Here is a 20718-nt window from a genome sequence, read left to right on the forward strand (position 1 = left end):
TAAAGGTCCGCGCTGGGCAGCGGCGGCTTGGGGGAGACGGGAGGGCGAAGACTCGAACTCACTGCGTGGGAGGAGGCGACGGGGAACCACTTACGTAGAAAACTCTACGGCTCCACTAGCGGAACGATTGCGGATGGAGGCGGGGCGTCGTGGGAGAGACGTGTCCGGGGCGTCGGTGGCATGAGACAAGAGCAGGACGTGGGGGAATGAGGGGCAGGGAGAGACTACCCAAGTACTCAGGTAATGCCGAAGTGCTGAAGTGGCAATAGAAGGGGAGATCAGTCAGTGGCATTTACTGAACACCCACTTGATGGGTTCGAATCCCGGCTCTGCCGCTTGGCAGCTGTGTGACTGTGGTCACTTCACTTCTCTGGGCCTCGGATCCCTCATCTGGCAAATGGGGATTAACTGTGAGCTCACGTGGGACATCCCGATTACCCTGTATCTCCCCCAGCGCTTAGACCGGTGCTCTGCACATAGTGAGTGCTTAACAAATACCAACATTATTATTATTACCTACTTGGTTCAGATCATCACGCTCAGCCCTTGGAAAAGTACAATGCAGCCGACAGGCACGATCCCTGCCCTCCAGGAGTCTACAGTCTACGAGAAGAGATTTTAATCAGAGGTCACCGCCCTGCGTTTCCTGAAGGAATCTCAAAGGGCAGGGGGTGGGCATGGGTTCGAATCCCGGCTCTGCCGCTTATCGGCTGTGTGACTGTGGGCAAGTCACTCTCTGGGCCTCAGTTCCCTCATCTCTAAAATGGGGCTGAAGACTGTGAGCCTCACGTGGGAGAACCCTGTATCTCCCCCAGCGCTTAGAACAGTGCTGAGCACAGGGTAAGCCCTTAACAAATACCAACAGTATTATTATTATTATTATTATTATTATTAATAATGTGTCTTCCCACTCTGTCTCCTTGAACTCCCCCAAGTGCTTAGTATGGTACACGGCACACGGTGACCGCTCAGCGAACACCACTGACCGATCGATTAACGTGCCCCAGTGACCCCCGACCGCCCGACCCTATGCCGAGAGCGGGGAAGTGAGGTGAGGAGATTAAGGGGGCTAATCAGGGCAGGCTTTCTGGAGGAGATGTGATTTGAGAAGAGCTTTAAAGATGGAGAGAGCGGCGGCCTGCTGGCCGGGAAGGGGGAGGGAGTTCCAGGCAGGAGAGAGAGCATGAGCGAGAGGGGGGCAGTGGGAGAGAGGACGACAAGGCACAGTAAATTGACTGGATTGGAATAAATGAGGAGGAGTGGATAGGCATGAATTTAGTGTGTAAATAGGTACAGTAGAGCAGTGTACTAAGCGCTTGGGAGAGGACAGTAGAACAATAAACGGACACATTCCCTGCCCGCAACAAGCTTAAAGTCTGGGGGGGGGGGGGCGGACGGAAGGGGAAACGGACATTAATACAGAACGGACGCTCGACAGCCCACTTACCCGTCGGCACACACGGCAAACGTTAAGGCATCCTTGCTTGACTGAGCTAGTCGACTTCAGCATCAATCCAAAACGTAACAACATCCACATCTTGGTTTTGAGGTGAGGAAACTCTCGACTGATAATGGAGCGGGGAGAAGGGCAATCTCTCAGAGAGTAACTTTACCTAATGCCTTTAAAACTGACCCAAACGCCCAGAAATCATTTAAAAGTGACCAAAGTCTATTAAAAGTGACCGGATGACCTATTCCAAAAAGTCTCTCCACAGCGGAGATGCTGAATTGTTGGCTGACAGTTCTTCACCAACATCACGAGTTGCTCAAATCGACTTGAATTACTCGTGGCGGAATTGGGATGGCAGGTGAGTTTTCACAGCGAAGGTACTAAGAGAAAGTTAAAGAAATTTAAAAAACAAATTTTTTCAGGTTTAACCCTATTAAAAAAAAAAGCTCCACAGAGTAAAAATTGGATTAAATCGGGTCAAACTCTGAGAAACCAGACTTTATTTATAAATGCTAAAACGTGCTAATAATCCTCCCTATTCAAAAGGGAATGAAGAGCTTTCCTTAGCAGCTAATGAGAAGTGGATCATCAGTCCCCTGAGGAGACATTTAAATTTGGTAGTTAAATTATATCAGAGAAAGGGCCTGGTCCAAGCTTCTCTTAGCACAGCGACGACGGTTAAGCCATAGACAACAGCAAACCGAGGCATTTTGTCCTCCTTAGAAGAAAGACAAGACGGCTACATAAGTAGAAAGCAACAGCTGTCGCTCAGGCTAGAAGGAATAAGGGGAAAGGAGGGCGAGGAAGCAAGTTGACGTGGATTAACCCGGAATTTTGCTACTATTCTGAGGCGGGATCTAGAATTTAGCCCACTTGGGTTGCTCTGTAAATATTAAGCAACCCAGCCCCAGAAGGCGCCCAAGTGAGGGGAAATGTAATAATAATAATAATAATGTTGGTATTTGTTAAGCGCTTACTATGTGCCGAGCACTGTTCTAAGCGCTGGGGTAGACACAGGGGAACCGGGTTGTCCCACGTGGGGCTCACAGTCTTAATCCCCATTTTACAGATGAGGGAACTGAGGCACCGAGAAGTGAAGTGCAGCGTGGCGCAGTGGAAAGAGCACGGGCTTTGGAGTCAGGGCTCATGAGTTCGAATCCCAGCTCTGCCACTTGTCAGCTGTGTGACTGTGGGCGAGTCACTTAACTTTTCTGTGCCTCAGTTCCCTCATCTGTAAAATGGGGATTAAGACTGTGAGCCCCACGTGGGACAACCTGATTCCCCTGTGTCTACCCCAGCGCTTAGAACAGTGCTCTGCATATAGTAAGCGCTTAACAAATACCAACATTATTATTATTAAGTGACTCGCCCAAAGTCACACAGCTGACAAGTGGCCGAGCCGGGATTCGAACCCATGACCTCTGACTCCAAAGCCCGGGCTCTTTCCACTGAGCCACGCTGTTAGTTCACAAACACCCTTGTTCAGAGACTGTAATGACCGGTTTAGTCTTTCTGCTAAGTTTTGCTAGTGTGTCTGTTTAATACTTGGAATTTGGAGGATAAAGTGTCTGTTGTATTAAAGGATTATATAAGCCAGGCCATTTAGTGGACCAGTTCAATGGTCCATTTGGCCTGTATTGCCTTCAATAGTGGCAACAAATGATGCTGGGAGGGATCAGTCAATCCATCCACTGTATTCACTGAGTGGTTACTGTGTGCGGGGCACTGTCCCGAGCGCTCGGGAGAGCGCAACAGTATAACAACAGATACATTCCCTGACGACAAAGAGTTTAAACACTAGAGACAAGCTTATATTGTGCGCAGAGCACCGGGCCTCAGTTCCCTCCTCTGGAAAATGGGGATTGAGACTGTGAGCCCCGCGTGGGACAGGGACTGTCCAACCCGATTTGCTCGTATCCACCCCAGCGCTTTTTACAACGCCTGGCACGTAGTAAGCGCTTACCAAATACCACAATTACTATTATTAATTATCATTACTAAGTACTTAGGGTACAACACAATATAGCAGATACATTCTCTGCCCACAGTGAGCTAACAGTCTAAGGGAGGGAATGATTTTATGGTTCGGTCCTCCGTCCACCCGGCCAGGGAGGGATTGCACCATATAGCAGTTCTAACTTCTCGTGGTCCTTAATGATGGAATTTTTTAAGCGCTTACTATGTGCCAGGCACTGTACTAATGTCTGTGCGCTTACCACACACTGGGAGAAAAAGCCTTTCCCAATTACTGTGACATAACGATGACAACAACAATAATAACACTTGTTAAGTGCTTACTATGGGCCAGACACTGTACTAGGCGCTGGGGTGGATAGAAGTCATTCATTCATTCATTCAATCGTATTTATTGAGCGCTTATTATGTGCAGAGCACTGGACTAAGCGCTTGGAATGTACAAGTCGGCAACAGATAGAGACAGTCCCTGCCCTTTGACGGGCTCACGGTCTAATGGGGGAGACGGGCAGACGAGAACAATGGCAATAAATAGAGTCGAGGGCAAGAACATCTCGTAAAAACAATGGCAAATAAATAGAATCAGGGAAGTCAATCAGGTTGGACACCGTCCCCGTCCCACAGAGGGCTCACGGTCTTAATCCCCATTAGGTACTTGAGGCACAGAGAAGTAAAGAGACTTGGCCAAGGTCACACAGCAGACATGGGGTGGAACAGGGATGAGAACCTAGGTCCCTCTGACTCCCAGGCCCGTGTTCTTTCCATTAGGCCGCAGTGCTTCTAGACTTATACGGTGCAATGGGTCTTTCCTTTACATCCTGTTGTTGTGGGTTCTGGAGTGACTCAGTATTTGTTCTGATTTTAGACATTTTAATCAGGCGCCTTCCGTCTTTTCAGTCCAGGCTGGTCCCTTCTCTCACTCTGTTGGAAAACGGGAAGTTTCCCTTCCTGAGTTTCCGTCTCCCCGCCTCTAGACCGTAAGCTCCCTGTGGGCAGGAAATGTGTCTACCAACTCTATTGCATCGTGCTCTGTGAATAATAATAATAATTATTCTGGTATCTGTGAAGCGCTTACTACGTGTGGCAGGCACTGTACCAAGAACTGGGGTGGATACAAGCAAATTGGATTGGACGCAATCCCGGTCCGCGTGGCGCTCACAGTCTCAATCCCCATTTTACAGATGAGGTAACTGAGACCCAGAGAAGTGAAGTGACTTACCCAAGGCCACACAGCAGACAAGTGGTGGAGCCGGGATGAGAACCCATGCTCTTCTGACTCCCAGGCCCGGGCTCTATCCACCATGCCATGCTGCTCCTCTCAGTGCTTAGTACAGTGCTGGGCACACAGGAAGCGCTCAATAAACACCACTGGTTGATCGAGAACGGCCATCGGCTCAGGGATGGACCTGAGCGGCGTTTGGCCAGGAAGGCCGAGACGGGGCTCGCCCCCACTATTAGTTTATCCTACGTTTCAGCCCATTCCCACCCAGGACGGAGTATTCATTCCCTCCAATCCCGGGAGTCATCGGTTTCGTTAAGAAGCTTCTCGTGTGGAACCTTGTCCAAAAATCATAAACACGTTTTCCCTCAGCCCTTGGGCACGTAGGCACGTCCAGCGTTTCGCCTCCGTACGTCTTTCCTCTGAGTTCCAAGAGTTGAGGAAATCCTCCCGCAGGCGTCTGGAGGCGAGGGCCCCCTCTCAGCCTCTAATAATAATGATGGTATTTGTTAAGCGCTTAGTAGGTGCCAAGCAAGGCCCTCTCTACCAGGGTGGAAGGCACATTCTTATTCATTCATTCATTCAATAGTATTTATTGAGCGCTTACTACGTGCAGAGCACCGTACTAAGCGCTTGGAATGGACAAATCGGTAACAGATACAGTCCCCGCTCTTTGACGGGCTCACGGTCTAATCGGGGGAGACGGACAGACCAGAACAATGGCAGTAAATAGAATCGAGGGGAAGAACAACTCATTGAAACAATAGCAAATAAATAGGATCAAGGTGATGTACAGCTCATTAACAAAATAAATAGGGTGATGAAGATATAGACAGTTGAGCGGACGAGCACAGTGCTGAGGGGAGGGGAAGGGAGAGGGGGAGGAGCAGAGGGAAAGGGGGGAAAAGGGGGTTTAGCTGAGGGGAGGTGAAGGAGGGGGGCAGAGGGAGCAGAGGGAAAAGGGGAGCTCAGTCTGGGAAGGCCTCTTGGAGGAGGTGCGCTTTAAAGGAGGTGAGCTTTAAATTCTTTAAATTTAAATTCTTATGGGAAACAGCATGGCGTAGTAGATAGAGAACGGTCCTGGCAATCACAAGGTCTTGGGTTCTAATCCCGGCTCCGCCATTTGTCTGCTGCGTGAGCTTGGGCAAGTCACTTCACTTCTCTGAGCCTCAGTTCCCTCATCTGTAAAATGGGGAACCAGACGGTGAGCCCCATGTGGGACAGGGACTACATCCAACCCGATTAGCTTGCATCTACCCCAGCGCTTAGTACAACTTGTCTGCTGTGTGACTTGGGGCAAGTCTGTGCCTCCGTTACCTCATCTGTTAAATGGGGATTAAGACCGTGAGCCCCACGTGGGACAACCTGATTACCTTGCATCTCCCCCAGCGCTTAGAACAGTGCTCGGCGCATAGTAAGCGCTTAATAAATACCATCATCTTTATTATTACAGTGCCTGGCATAGTAAGCACTAAACAAATACCATAATTATTCTCTTGGGCCTCCGTTATCTCAACTGTAAAATGGGGATCGAGACTGTGAGCCCCACGTGGGACGGGGACTGGGTCCAACCCAATCTGCCTGCATCCGCCCCACTGCTCAGTACAGTGCCTGGCACCTAGTTAGCGCTTAACAAACCCCACGATTAGCATCATCGTTATTACGTCCCGAGGTTCATCGCGGCGCTTACCTTCCCGGTAAGATTCGCTCCTCTTCTTGAAGCGATGGGGGCAGAGCTGGGCCCGCCACCGAACGGGAACTCACCCGACGCTTCCCCCGCGGAGGTTCGTAAGGCCTCGTCCTCGTCGGCGTCTGGGGCCTCCCTCCCCGCTCTCCTGGGCTCACGGCCGCCGCTGGCTCGGAGACCTAGAAATTCTCCCACGGGCATCGTCTCGTTCGTCCGTTGTCGTGCCAGAATCCGGCGGGGCGCCGATCTTCCAAGCATTTGGCGGGACACCCCGTTTTGAAAGTAGGCCCTCGCGCCCTTTGGGAGCCTCGTCAAGCATCCGGTATCAACCTACCTCACTCCCGCCTGCTTCGCACGGAAAACTGGGTACGCGGTACGGGGAGGGAGGGCCCCGTTTACCGGCGAGCGAAACTGAGACGGAGAGCACGTCGGAATCGGCGGGTGGTATCTCTCGAGCGTCGCCGTGTCCGGACCGCTGCCCTAAATGCTCGGAACCGCACAATACGACCGAGTTGGTAGACGCTGCCCACGAGGAGCTTCCGAGAGACAGGAGACGTGACGAGAAGTTGGGGTATTCTGTCTTCCGATGCTCTAATCAATCTTGCGAGAAGATCATTCGGCTTTACGTCCACGACGCTTTGATACATATCTTTAAATTATACAGTATTTATTTAATTTCTATTAATGTCTTTCCGCCCCCAGACTGTAAACTCATTATGGACAGTGAACCTGTCTGCTACTTTTTTCGCATCGTACTCTCCCAAGCGCTCCGTACTCTTCTAAGCCCTCATTTCCCACCCCCTTCTGACTTGCTCCCTATAATAATAATAAGGCTATTTATTAAGCGCTTACTACGTGCCAAGCGCTGTTCTAAGCGCTCCCCAGCGCATACGTCCACCTCTGTAATTCCTTTCTATTCATGTCTCGTCTCCCCCTCTAGACTGTAAGCTCGTTGTGGGCGGGGAATGTGTCTGTTTTTGTGTCGTCCTCTTTCAGGCGCTTAGTGCGGTGCCCTGCACATAGTAAGCCCTCAAATATCACTGATCGATTAACCGACTGCTCTGCACATAGTAAACACTCAGTAAATACCATCGACTGATTGATTTTTGGATTAAAGGGGCATGAAAGGTTTCGGGCCAAACTGGGGTTCTTCAGCGAAAATGTCTTAAAACAACTCCAAAGCGCGAGCCCGGCCCGCCGACCGACTTTCCGAGGCCTACGTCCAGGAGCACAGAACGGGAGGACCACCACGAGCCTGATTTTTGAATAGTTTATTAAAGGAAAGGTGAAGCATCAGTTTTAAATTGTACAAAAGGAAAAAAAAAACCTCATATCGTAAATGTACAATTTACAGAATTACTAGCAAAACCAATCAAGGAGACACTCAAAATACAAAAATCTATTGACTTCAAACTGAACTGGAAACCCATCGGAGGTACCTAGATATTAAACCTTTTGCTGTTAGACGGTATTATTCTACCAAGCTAAAGTTCGGACGGGGTTTTTGCGCACGGAGGACTGTGAAGCGCAGGCGGGGCCGAGCCTGCTCTCGGCTGTCAGGGAGCTTGCAAGCGCCGACTCGCTAACGCGGCCGTTCCTCGCCACCGGGCGCGCGGCGGCGGGGTGGCCTGCTGGCCCTTCGGCTCCAGGCCACGGCAGGGGGTGGGGGGGAATGGCCGGATCGGCGAGTCGGACGTTTTTGGCAACCGAGCCCTTTTTCTTTTGGAGAACCGTACAGGTTGAGAAACATCTCGGCTTCGTGTCTATTCGGAAAAAAGGACGAATACACATCGATTTCCCCTCCCCCCCCCCCGCTTTCCCTCTGGAAAGGTACATCGCTGGGCGTGCGGGTTCTTTTCCCGCTTTGGCTTTTGTCCAAGAGGGAGCCGGACGATTCTGCCGCAGCTGCTACTACGAGAACCACTTTAGAAACGGCAGTTTTGACAGTGGATCGATCTGTTTTGAAGCTTCAATGGTAACGTTAAAACTCGAAAAGGAAGATTAGAGAGTTGTTTGGGTTTTGTTTGTTTTTTCCAAACTAAAACAGCAGCAACTGGGCAGAGGCAGAAAAATCTAAGCAGAATGAAATTCCAAACCACTGAAGACATTGAAAAATCTCTTATTACAATGAATTAGCTGAGGACTCGTTTGGTCTTTCTTCCGTTTTGAAAATGCAATGTTTCCTTCCCCCTCCCTCCCCCCCTCAAGAATTACTCTTAGTATGCACAGTTAACACTGAAAATGTAGCTGTATTCCATGGTAAGCTTAAGAACTTCACCCTCTAAGCACAAACTTCTATGCAGCACATACTTCTAACTGGCGAAATTAATTTACAAAAATAGTTAGCGCGCAAGGGTATTTACTGCATGGGAAGTAGACACATCTATGGTACAGTTAAAATTGCTTGAGAATGGCAAAGTCATTACTTCTGAAGTTTTCCGGAAAACTGTAGTTTTGGGTACCTTGGATTTGGCAGGGCACGAAATAAGTGGTAAAAACGGCAAACCGATAACTTGAGGACCATTCGTTCGTTTTACTGAGAATACTTTATTTGCTGGTAGAAGTCGCTAAAAATGCACAGAACAAATACCAATAGAAAATGCACTGTATTTGTGTCTCCCGAGTGCCCTATAAAATGAATGTTGCACAGCATCTGTTGGAAAAGTGGCTGCGTGGACATCTCTTATTTTATGCCCCTTATAAATAAAAATAAACCTTCTTTCTCAAGAGTATATAAAATCTGGGTTTTTTCCACATCCATATCCAACTTGGGGTGGTTTTTTTTTTCTTTTTTTTTCTTTTTTTTTTTGGCAAAGATGCGCTTCATCAGAATTCCACTGCGTTGTCTGTCAGTGTTCCGCTTTGTCTCCATGCCTACGGGAGGGTAAAAGGGTACCACAACGTCAACCAAATCCAGTGTGTTCAAAGACACTCTTCCGCAACCAGGATGACCTGCTTTCGAGAGCGCCATCGCTAGACAATGACCGACTGACTGGTACAGGTTTAATAAAAATGGTTAGCTCTTAAAACATAAAAAGGCAAATGTTAAAACGGTTTTAAATTGTACAGCAGGAAAATAAAGTTAAAAATATTTTTTTTTTTCACTCAATGCTGAGTTTTCATAAAACAGGTGTACAACAGTGTTTATCTTGACAGCTGTCTTAAAAATGTAAAATTCCCTTCCCCCCCGCCCCCCCTCCCTCCAGAAAAACACACACATCTGTATCGGGATAGTCCATACAGGGACACAAATGATCTTTCAGGGTCAGTCTTTCCGAGGTGGCTGGATACACCAACATTCCCTTGGGTAATTTACATGCTCCTCTTCGGCTCTGTCACTGCAAAAAGGGATCGACCGCAATCATTTGATTAAAAAACAAACCGGGTCACATCAAAAGTGTTTCTTTCATACAAGCTATCACAGTATATAGGCCTCTAGCTCTAAATAATAGAGTTCCAGATTGGTAAGACGTCGTCCTTGGACTTCAGAACATAGGCATCCCGAATCCCTACAGACACAGAAGGAAAGCAGACCGTTAGACGGCGTCAGGTTCACTCGGCGGGGGCGGGGGGGGGTCAAAGCGACACGACGGAGATGAGAAAAAAGGTAAAATTTACCGAATCATCTTCTATGATAGCTGCGGAGTCAAAGAAATCTGGCCTCAGCTCGGCTCGCTCTCGTCGGTTTCTCGAAGGGGGCTGGAAAGACAAGTCACGCGCTCCATCATTCTTCGTGATTCAGAAATAGCGTCGGCACAGCGGCCGCCCCGTGGATGCCTCCCCGCGCCGCCACCGAGACCGTCAGTCACTCCACCCGCCAACCGACCGGTCAAACTGTATCCGCCGAGTGCTTCGCTGGGTCCCGGGACAGCCGGTCGCGGTCAGGGAACTAACCCAGAAGAGCCCCTCGATGAGAAGACCGCAGATTCCTTGTGGGCGGGGAACCTGTGCTTTGTTTCGGTTTTGCGTCCGATAAGGACCGCTGATCGATTAACTGCAATCCCAACGGCCAAGTCATCAATCGGTGGTATTTACTGAGCGCTTACTGGGTGCAGAGCGCTGACCGCTTGGGAGAGCCCCGGACAGGAGTGGTGGCAGACCCGATCCCTGAATCCAAGGAGCTCCCAGAGGGTGATAGACAGAATAATAATAATGTTGGTATTTGTTAAGCGCTTGCTATGTGCAGAGACATGAACGTAAACTACAGAGTGGGGAAATGGCAGAGCCTAAGGCGGGTGGGGTGACTGACTAGCAAGTGCTTATGAGATACGGAGACAAGTGCCGACGCAACGCAGCACGGGGAGGGAGCCAATATGAGCACATCACTTGCCAGGAGGCTGCGACCGCGGCCAATCAATCAGTCGATCAATCAATGGTATTTACTGAGCGCTTACTGTACTAAGGGGCTGGGAGAGTACAATCCAACAGAATTAGCAGACAGGTTCCCCGCCCATAACGAGCTTACGGTCTAGAGGGAGAGATACGTATCACACCGATCGGTCTTAATGACGACGAAGCTCACTGTGGGAGGGGAACGGCCAGACTAAACCCAACTTTTCCTCAGATCCCCTTCCCTTCCGCGTCACCCTGACCGCTCCCTTTGCTCTTCCCCTCCTCCCCGCCTCATCGAACTCATGTATATATCTATAATTCTATTGATTTATATCGATGCCTGTTTACTTGTATCGATGCCTGTTCCCCCCCCCCCGCCACTAGACTATGAGGCCGTTGTGGGCAGGGATTGCCTCTCTTTATTGCTGTATTGTACTTTCCAAGCGCTTAATACAGTGCTCAGCACACAGTAAGCGCTCAATAAATCCCATCGATGGACTGATCGTAGCGGCCCAAGCAGTGTGACAACACAGGCAGAAAAGATCCCTTCGAAGGAGTTATTTCAATCCCTTTCAGGGTTTGACCTAACGTACTGTATCCGTACTACGCACGGTAATTAGCCTGCAAATACCGCATCTGAAAGGGGAATCCTTGGGATCATGAGAATAAACTGGCTTTTTACATCTATTCCAATGCTTGGGCTCTTTTCGCAGAGGCACTTAGCCGATGACTTGCCCAGTGACACACAGCTGACAAGTGGCGGAGCCGGGATCGGAACCCAAGACCTTCTGACTCCCGGGCCCGTGCTCTCTCCACGAGGCCGTGCTGCTGCTCTGAGCACAGCAGCGCTCGATAAATAGCGTCGATGACGATAAGGACAACCGCTTGGGAGAGCATAATGTAACAATGAACAGACATTCCCCGCCCGCAACGAGCTTAATAACCCTGGCAGAAAGAGAAGCTCACTAAGACGAGCTCCCTCCCTACGCTCTTTCACCGAGAACAAGGGGCTCTCAGGGTTCCATGTTTTTGGGGAAATAAGTGCCTCTTGGCAGGTTAAGGCCCCATAGGGCTGACGACCCAGAAGACTCCTTTTTATCATTCTGCTCAGATTTATCCTGGGATTTCTTTCCCATCCCGGCCAGGCCCATTCCCTCCCATCTCTACTCCAGAGAACAGACGTATCGGCTCGCAATAAGGACACGCAGAGATATTTCAGTATGGCTCATTCCCTTGGAAGCTTCCCCAAAAGGTAACAAGAAGGCCTTTTTCATTTCTCTGGAGTCCTGGGCCCGGGGGTTGGGGCCACCTGGCCTAGTGGGAAAGATCACTGGATTGCAAGTCAGGAGACTTGTGCTCACCACGCAAATTCTGGGCTAGTCACTTAACCTCTCCGATCGATCCACCAGTGGTTTTTTACTGAATACTTAACTGTGCGCAGAGCTTGGAAAGTACGATAGTGGAAATTTGCAGACTAGAGGGGGAGACGGGCATTAAAGTAAGTTAAATGGACAGGTAGGGTGAAATCCGAGTCCTTAAAAGGATGCAGAAAGGAGGATCGGTAGGTGAAGTGACCCAGAAGAAGGGGTTTATTCACGGAAGCCCTCTCGGAGGTGATGTGATTTCAGCGGGGTTTTGAAGATGGGGAAGAGTGGTGGTCTGTCAGAGAGGCAGCGTGGCTAGAGAAGCGGCGTGGCTCAGTGGAAAGAGCCCGGGCTTGGGAGACAGAGGCCATGGGTTCGAATCCCGGCTCTGCCACTTGTCAGCTGGGTGACTGTGGGCAAGTCACTTCACTTCTCTATGCCTCAGTGACCTCGTCTGTAAAATGGGGATTAACTGTAAGCCTCACGTGGGACAACCTGATGACCCTGTATCTACCCCAGCGCTTAGAACAGTGCTCTGCATATAGTAAGCTCTTAACAAATACCAACATTATGAGATACGAAGGGGATAGGAATTCCGGGACAGGGGAAGGACCAGGGCAAGGGATCGGCGGAGAGAAAGACAAGGTTATGGATTTGTGAGATTGGGAGGACAGTGCGGTTCTCATTTACTGTTTAGTCCCACATTCATTCATTCATTCAATAGTATTTATTGAGCGCTTACTATGTGCAGAGCACTGTACTAAGCGCTTGGTCCCACATGGTACCGGGATTATGTCTGATCTGATTATCATATATTTACCGCAGCACAGAGATTGGCAAATGGTAAGCACATGACAATTTATCATCATCATCATCAGTAATAATAAGAATAACAATAATAACCATCATTCTGGGTCAGTGATACAACAGATTGCAAGCCCAGTGTGGGGGAGGGAGACCGTGTCTGATCTGACAACTTTCTACCTACCCCAGTGCTTAGTAAGGGCGTGCTTAATAAATGCCTGTCGATAAAGTCGATATTGGTTTAGGTGGACCTTTCTCAACTGCATGACTAATGGAGCAGAATTATCTGCATTTGCGTGCCTTCATTTTTTACCTTCTGCAAACCCTGAGCCCTCAACGGAAACACTATCGATCGCTTTCAGTTTTGACTACAAAGGTGTGCACGGTGTTTATAGTTGCCTATTGAGTTACTGGAAACAGAGGACCAAAGATAAAGAAGCCAACTGATACAGCTGCATAGGTTACTCTAAGGGCACTAACACCTGCTCAACAATCAATCAATCAATGGAATTTATTAGGCGCTTACTATGCGCAGTGTTTAAATTTGTTTAGGGGGATTCACACCGGTTTTAATTACAGCTCCCAACTTCAATGTAGCTTATGGATGGAATTTCAAACATCTCGGCCCCTTATCTTAGGCCAGGAATTTGGAAATGAGAACCTCGAGTGGCCGCCCTGGAGAATTTCTCTCACCGTGAACCGAGAAGCTACGGACGTCACTCGGGAAGGCCCTTTCCCAACCACTCCCTTTTACCATTTTCTCCCCTCGAGTCATCTATCAACAAGTCTACTGACCAGATCGATAACCATGGTGTCTTCGAACTCCTCATTCATATCTTCTAACTGACCACGTGAGGACATCATTACATCTTCAAAGATAGGTTCGGCATCATCCTCCATAAGGCCCCGGCTGAATTTTAAAAGACAGGAAAAAAAGCATTTGCGGTGGTTACTATTGCTCCGTTGGCAGCGTTAGCCTGGTGACCTTAAGGTTAATCCTGAAAACCAAAGACGCCAATGCTTCAAGGCTGCTCTAATTAGTTTCCACAGGGTAGAGGCTTGGGTGAGACAAGTCTGGGAAGCAAGCATCTCAAAACCCTTCTATAGAGATGAAAACAGCAGTAATGGAAATTACTCGAAAATGCCTAATGTGCGGGTTCTTCTCAAATTCTGTCTTTTTTGCTCCAGGGACACCTAAGTTTTGAAAACTTACACTGCATGCCTTACACCACTTCTCACTTTCATGTAGTTCATCCCCGTTCTGTCCTTCCGATTTAGGTCTTCTAACTTCTGCTGGCCCAACCAAGAAATCTGCATCTGTGGACTAAACAGGGTATATTATTATTATTATTACCAGTCACAGTATTTTTTTTGAAAGCTAACTCCTTTCACTGACATGGTCATGTTCAAACTGCATTCACACAACTCTGAAAAAGGATGAATTATTACTCCTAATAGAGTCCACCTCTTTATTACTTTTTAATAAATGCGATGATTACTAGTACCACTACGAAATTCATTTTCTAGTCTAGGAGAGTAAAGCCTTTCATGTTAAGTTCAAAATTCATATCGAACAGCAGCGTGGACTAGTGGAAAGAACACGGGCTTGGGAGTCAGAGGATCTGGGTTCTAATCCCAGCTCCTCTGTTTGTCTATAGTGTGACTTCACTTCTCAGGGCCTCAGTTACCTCATTTGGAAAATGGGGATTGAGACGGTGAGCCCCAAGTGGGACAGGAACCGTGTCCAACCCGATTTGCTTTTATCCACCCCGGTGCTTAATACAGTGCCTGGCACACATGAAGCACTTAACGAATACCATTATTAATATTATTATTTACTGTTATCATTATTAAGAGGGCACTGAAATACTGTAAGACCTCTCTGTTGGCAATATTAAATTGTGAATCTTGTGTATGCCTCCAGTCCCGGGAGCAGGAAATGTGAGGATTGCCGGCGAAAGCACGCTCCATTGTCAAGCAGTTGCTTGGTCTTCTGAAATTCTGGCAGCTGTCGACATTTGGTTAATGGAATTTGGTAGGTTTAGCTAACTGAGAATACAAAGCGCCGGTCGGTAAATGGGCCTTAACGTTCGCCAATCCGAATAACCTAAGATTCCTTGAAATCCGTTACAACTGGCACGGGGCGGTGATTTTAATCATCGGGCAAGAAGGCCCGTGTCTAGGATGACAGTGGCCGGGACTGTGACGTCGCTCAAATACCTTCCCCACCCCACCCCACCCCAATTTCTGAGGGACTTATTTCAAGGTTGAAACCCCCCCCCAGACTTTCACTTGAAATACACATATAACAAGAAGGTATTAACAAACCAATCAGTCCCCGGGACTGTTTTGGAAACAGCACCGCACAACTTATACACAAGGATTTTAGGGCAAGTTCGGTAAACTTCAAGATATTTACTTGTGTAGAAAGTCCGGCTCTGACCCGTGTTCCGACTCGGGTTCTTGAATTTGTTCCCCGATCTGCCTGTTGTTTTCTCTTAGTACAGTTGAGGTGAGCTGAGGGGTTTGCAAGGCTCCGGGAGTTTGGATGGTGTCATTCCTGTTCATCCATGTGCCGTCCAGACTTTCATCTGAAATCATCCAGAAAATCCCAACATTACATTTAATAGTGTATGCTTTGGGCTTAATGACTTCTGGTTTGAATTTGCCAGTAGAACATTAACAGGATCACTGTCATCAATGGTACTTATCTATAGGCTTACTGTGTATAGAGCACTGTGCTAAGAACGTGGGAGAGTACGATACAACGGAGTTGGTAGACACGTTCCTCTGCGTTACGGCATTTATACCTAAACATATATGACACAAACTTGTATGTAAATAAGTGATGATATATACACGTATATTACACATATATTATTAAATACATGCATTACATATATATATGAAATACATACATATATATACACATACACACACGTTTGAGGATATTTGCCTTGTTAAATTGAATGAGAGTAATTCGGTGCTATTCCACTCGTTAAAACTTTCCTGAACTGTGTCACTTCCCACCAACCTCCCATATTTTTCTTTTGGGCTAGAATGTTGTCGAAGGAATGAGGGAACATTGGTCCGACAATCACGGGTCGGTGGGATTCCTTGTGCTGCTGGAGATCGGTTGTGTGCCCGGCCCCGGGATAGATGAGTACAGTAGCCCCTTGGCGTTCCCGGATGTTTAGCTTGAGGTTTCATCTATTTGCAGTTGGCTGGATCCAGGCACGGAGCCCACCGTGTAACGTGTTGTCCACAGCCCCTGGCCACCACCGGAAGCCGCTCAGTGGAAAGAGCCCGGGCTTGGGAGTCGGAGGTCATGGGCTCTAATCCCGGCTCTGCCACTTGTCAGCTGAGTGACTGTGGGCAAATCACTTAACTTCTCTGTGCCTCAGGTCCCTCATCTGTAAAATGGGGATTAAGACTGTGAGCCTCACGTGGGACAATCTGATTACCCTGTATCTACCCCAGTGCTTAGAACAGTGCTCTGCACATAGTAAGCGCTTAACAAATAGCAACATTATTATTATTATTATTATTAAGTGCAGCCAAAACTGTAGCCGCAGGCTTCCTCTCTCATTTTCCTCCGCCCCGCCGCCCTCGACTGTAGCCTGGAGTCTTCTTCCTTCAGGGGCAGGCTGCTTACACTCCCTCCGCAGAGCCTCAACAGCCATGAGTGTTTCATTCATTCATTCCATCTTATTGAGTGCTTACTGTGTACAGAGCACTGTACTAAGCACTTGGGAGAGTACAATAGAACGATAAACAGGCACATTCCCGGCCCGCAACGAGTGCTTAGATGCAGGTGCTATCAGGGGCATCTATCGTGCAGACGGTACTCACGGTTTCACGTTATCCGTGGGGCTTTCAATCACTCTGTCGAGGATTTATTCTGTTCAGATAGAACGCTGCACTAGGCACTAAAGAGAGTATAGTACGAGAGCACGGGAAGCAGCGCGGCTTAGTGGAAAGAGCCCGGGCTTGGGAGTCAGAGGACGTGGGTTCTAATTCCGGCTCTGCCACTCATCTTTGCTGTGTGACCTTGGGCAAGCCATTACACTCCTCTGTACCTCAGTGACCTCATCTGGAAAATGGGGATTACGACTATGAGCCCCACGTGGGGCAACCTGATTACCTCGTATCTACCCCAGTGCTCAGAACAGTGCTTGGCACATAATAAGCGCTGAACAAATACCACCATTATCATTATTATTATTATTATTATTATTGCAGTAGTGAGTAGACATGATCCCCGTCCTCAAGGAGTTTACAATCTAGCGAGGGAGACAGACACTGGAACAAATCACAGTTTACAGGTATGCATGTAAGTGCTTCAAGGGGGAGGGAGTATCCAAGTTTGGGAGGGTTGTTGATGTGGCGTTGGTGGCGGGGAGGAGGGAAACAGGATGGGGAGACGAGGTTAGTCAGGGAAGGTCTCATGGAGAATAAATGGTTTCAAAAGGACCTTGAAGATGGGGAGAGCAGTGGTTTGAGAACTGGGAAGGAGTTCCAGGCAGGAGGGAGAGTGTGAGAGGTCACTGGTGGGAAAAGAGCAAGGATAAGTAGTGGCCGAGTGCCTTAAAGCCAACGGTCCTTTAGATTGAAAGTTCCTTGTGAGCAAGGAACACATCTATCAACTCTCTTGCATCATTCTCTCTTCGTACAGTGCAAGGCACTCAATAAATGCCAATGATCAGTTGGTCATATTTGTTTTATGCGGGTCAGGGGGTATGGGCAGGTTGGAGGTTTTGCGGGGATTAAAAAAGTTATGGTTTTTATTAAGCACTTACTATGTGCCAAGCACTGTTCTAAGTGCTGGGGGAGATACGAGATAATCAGGTTGTCCTGCGTGGGGCTCACAGTCTTAACCCCCATTTTACAGATGGGGGAAGTGAGGCACACAGAAGTTAAGTAGCTTACTCAGGGTCACACAGCAGACAAGTGGCAGGGCTGGGAGTAGAATTCATGTCCTCTGACTCCCAAGCCCGGGTTTTTTCCACTAAGTCACGTGATTAATTACACTACAGTGTAAGATTTCTTTAATGCATACATTGCAAGAACACAACTCCTACACAATATAGGTGGATTAGGTGTGTATAGAGTTCGACACAGGTACGTTCTGGGTTTTGCCCTCTCTTTTTTCTAATTAAGCTAATTTAGGAGAGGGCACAAATGGGGGTTTATTAGGGTATGAAAAGTATTTTCCATGATAAAATAATTAACTAATAATATTTGTTAGGTGCTTACTATGTGCCAAGCACTGTTCTAAGCGCTGGGGTAAATACAAGGTAATCAGGTTGCCCCACGTGGGGTTCACGGTCTTAATCCCCATTTTACACATGAGGGAACTGAGGCCTAGAGAAGTTAAGTGGCTTGCCCAAGGTCACAGAGCAGAGGCGGGATTACCGAAAGAGTCTAAGGAGAAGGACTCTGCTTTTGTTACTTTTTAGCAAGCCCTATGGTTGACAGGTGTATGGCTTGCATCAAGCAAATTTCAGACTTATTCTATCAAAACCAAACCCAGGACTATCTTTGACCACTGCTCTGTCCAATCTGAAAAGTAGATGTTTGCTATTGTAATGCTGTAACCAAGGTTACACGGCAGAAACACAAAAATTTATATCTTCAATCCTACCTGTAATTTTCTGCCTTAGATTTGCATTTCTCCCGCGCTCGTACAGACTACAACTCATGTGTGACCCCACTGGGAGTCTGCCTGTTTTCTTGCAACTGCAGGCTCCCCTAGGAACACAGGGCCGTATGGCTTCCTAAATAATTCTGGGCCCATAAATCCTATGCAGAGGCAGAAAAACCGAAAAACCAGAAATAGGCAAAGGAAGGGCACTCTTCATGAAGGGAAGCAGTGTGGTCCAGTGGATAGAGCACTGGCCCGGGAGACAGAAGGACCTGGGTTCTAGTGCTGGCTTTGCCACTTGTCTGCTCTGTAACCCTGGGCAAGTCGCTTCACTTCTCTGGCCCTCGGTTACCTCATCTGGAAAATGGGGATGAAGACTGAGCCCCATGTCAGTCGAACACATTTACTGAGCGCTTACTGCATGCAGAACCCTGTACTAAGCACTTGGGAGAGTACAATATAACAATACAACGGATACATCCCCTTCCCACAACAAGTAAACTACATGCCAGGGCCCTCGGTCCAGCATGGCTTAATGGAACCGCCCCCGACCCCCCCAAAAATTATGGTATCTCTTAAGTGCTTACTATGTGCCAGCCTAGTGGATACAAGCAAGAGGGCCTGGGAATTAGAGGGCCTGGGATCTAATGCCAGCCCCACCACTTTACTGCTGCTTGGCCTTGGGCAAGTTACTTCACTTCTCTGGGCCTCAGGTCCCTCCTCTTCAAAAATGAAGATTCAATGCCTGTTCTTCCTCCTTCTTAGACTGTGAGCCCCCTGGGGGACAGGGACTGTGTCCGGCAGGATTATCTTGCCTCCACTCCAGCACTTAGTACAGAGCTCGGTACACAGAGAAGCAGCATGGCAAAGGGAATAGAGCATGGGCCTGGGAGTCAGAAGGTCATGGATTCTAATTCCAGCTCCTCCACTTGTCTGCAGTGATCTTGGCCAAGTCACTTCACTTCTCTATGCCTCGGTTACCTCATCTGTAAAATGGGGATTGAGACTGCAAGCCCCGTGTGGGACAGGGACTGTGTCCAACCCCAATTTGCTTGTTCCTAGCTCAGCACTTCATTCATTCATTCAAACGTATTTATTGAATGCTTACTGTGTGCAGAGCACTGTACTAATCGCTTGCAAAGTACAATTCGGCAACAGACAGAGACAATCCCTGCCCAACAATGGGCTCACACTCTAGAAGGGGGAGACAGACAACAAAACAAAACAAGTAGATAGGTACAAGTAGACTGGCATCACTACCACCAAAATAGATAAATAGAACCATAGATAAATGCACATCATTAATAAAACAAATAGAGCACTCAATACGTACAAATGTATACAAGTGCTGTGGGGAGGGGAACGGGGTAGAGCAGAGGGAGGGAGTTGGGGTGATGGGAGGGGAGGAGGAGCAGAGGGAAAGGGAGGGCTCAGTCTGGGAAGGCCTCCTGGAGGAGGTGAGATCCCAGTAGGGTTTTGAAGAGGGAAAGAGAGTTAGTTTGGCGGAGGTGAGGAGGGAGGGCGTTCCGGGCCAGAGGGAGGACGTGGGCCAGGTGTCGACGGCGGGACGGGTGAGAACGGGGGACGGTGAGGAGGTGAGCGGCAGAGGAGCGGAGTGTGCGGGCTGGGCTGGAGAAGGAGAGAAGGGAGGTGAGGCAGGATGGGGCAAGGTGATGGAGAGCTTAACAAGTACCATAATAATAATAATTATTATTATAGTAAGCACTGAACAAATACTACAATTATTATTCCCCAGCAGTCATGATCCACCCTTTGGGGTTTAAAAGAAACGTCTGCCCATAATCGCAGTTCACGTAACGAAGGGAGGAGATAGTTACATGAGATGAGACACTCAAAAAATAAACGGAGAGATGAATAAAAGGGAGACGGGGTAATCAATCTAGGGGGAGAGAGGGGATGCAGGCTTGGACCTGGGACATTACCTGAGGAAAGAAGTCAGAACTGGATTGTGTCCAACCTGACCACCTTGTATCTACCCTAGCGCTCAGAACAGTGCCTGGCCCGTAGTAAACACAAAAAAAATACCATACCAAAAAAATATTTCAATGTCTGTCTCCCCATCTAGACTGTAAGGTCATTTGGGCAGGGAATATATCCACCAAGCGCTTAGTACAGTCAATGCTAAAGAAGTACCATTGATGTTGATGATAAGGTTCGACACATTTTATTTTAAATCACTGTCTCAGTCCCTTGCTAAGCTTTCCGTTTTCAATATTTCAAATT

The 20718-nt window shown here is 48.2% G+C and overlaps 1 protein-coding gene across 2 annotated transcripts in view; it reads right to left on the bottom strand.

Annotated features, from left to right (window-relative positions):
- Window positions 1-7585: 7585 nt before the first annotated feature.
- STAG1 (stromal antigen 1) overlaps window positions 7586-20718 on the bottom strand; it is a 341746-nt gene continuing 328613 nt past the window's right edge. For both annotated transcript variants that reach the window (XM_029059010.2, XM_029059017.2), the window contains exons 30-34: window positions 15250-15421; window positions 14044-14154; window positions 13626-13740; window positions 9949-10029; window positions 7586-9839 (exon numbers count right to left, since the gene is read on the bottom strand). In XM_029059010.2, coding sequence (XP_028914843.1) covers window positions 9816-9839; window positions 9949-10029; window positions 13626-13740; window positions 14044-14154; window positions 15250-15421 — 503 coding nt within the window. In that variant the 3' untranslated portion in view covers window positions 7586-9815. The remainder of the gene's footprint in view (window positions 9840-9948; window positions 10030-13625; window positions 13741-14043; window positions 14155-15249; window positions 15422-20718) is intronic.

Source organism: Ornithorhynchus anatinus, chromosome 1 (assembly GCF_004115215.2).
Source record: "Ornithorhynchus anatinus isolate Pmale09 chromosome 1, mOrnAna1.pri.v4, whole genome shotgun sequence".
Lineage (NCBI taxonomy): Eukaryota > Metazoa > Chordata > Mammalia > Monotremata > Ornithorhynchidae > Ornithorhynchus > Ornithorhynchus anatinus.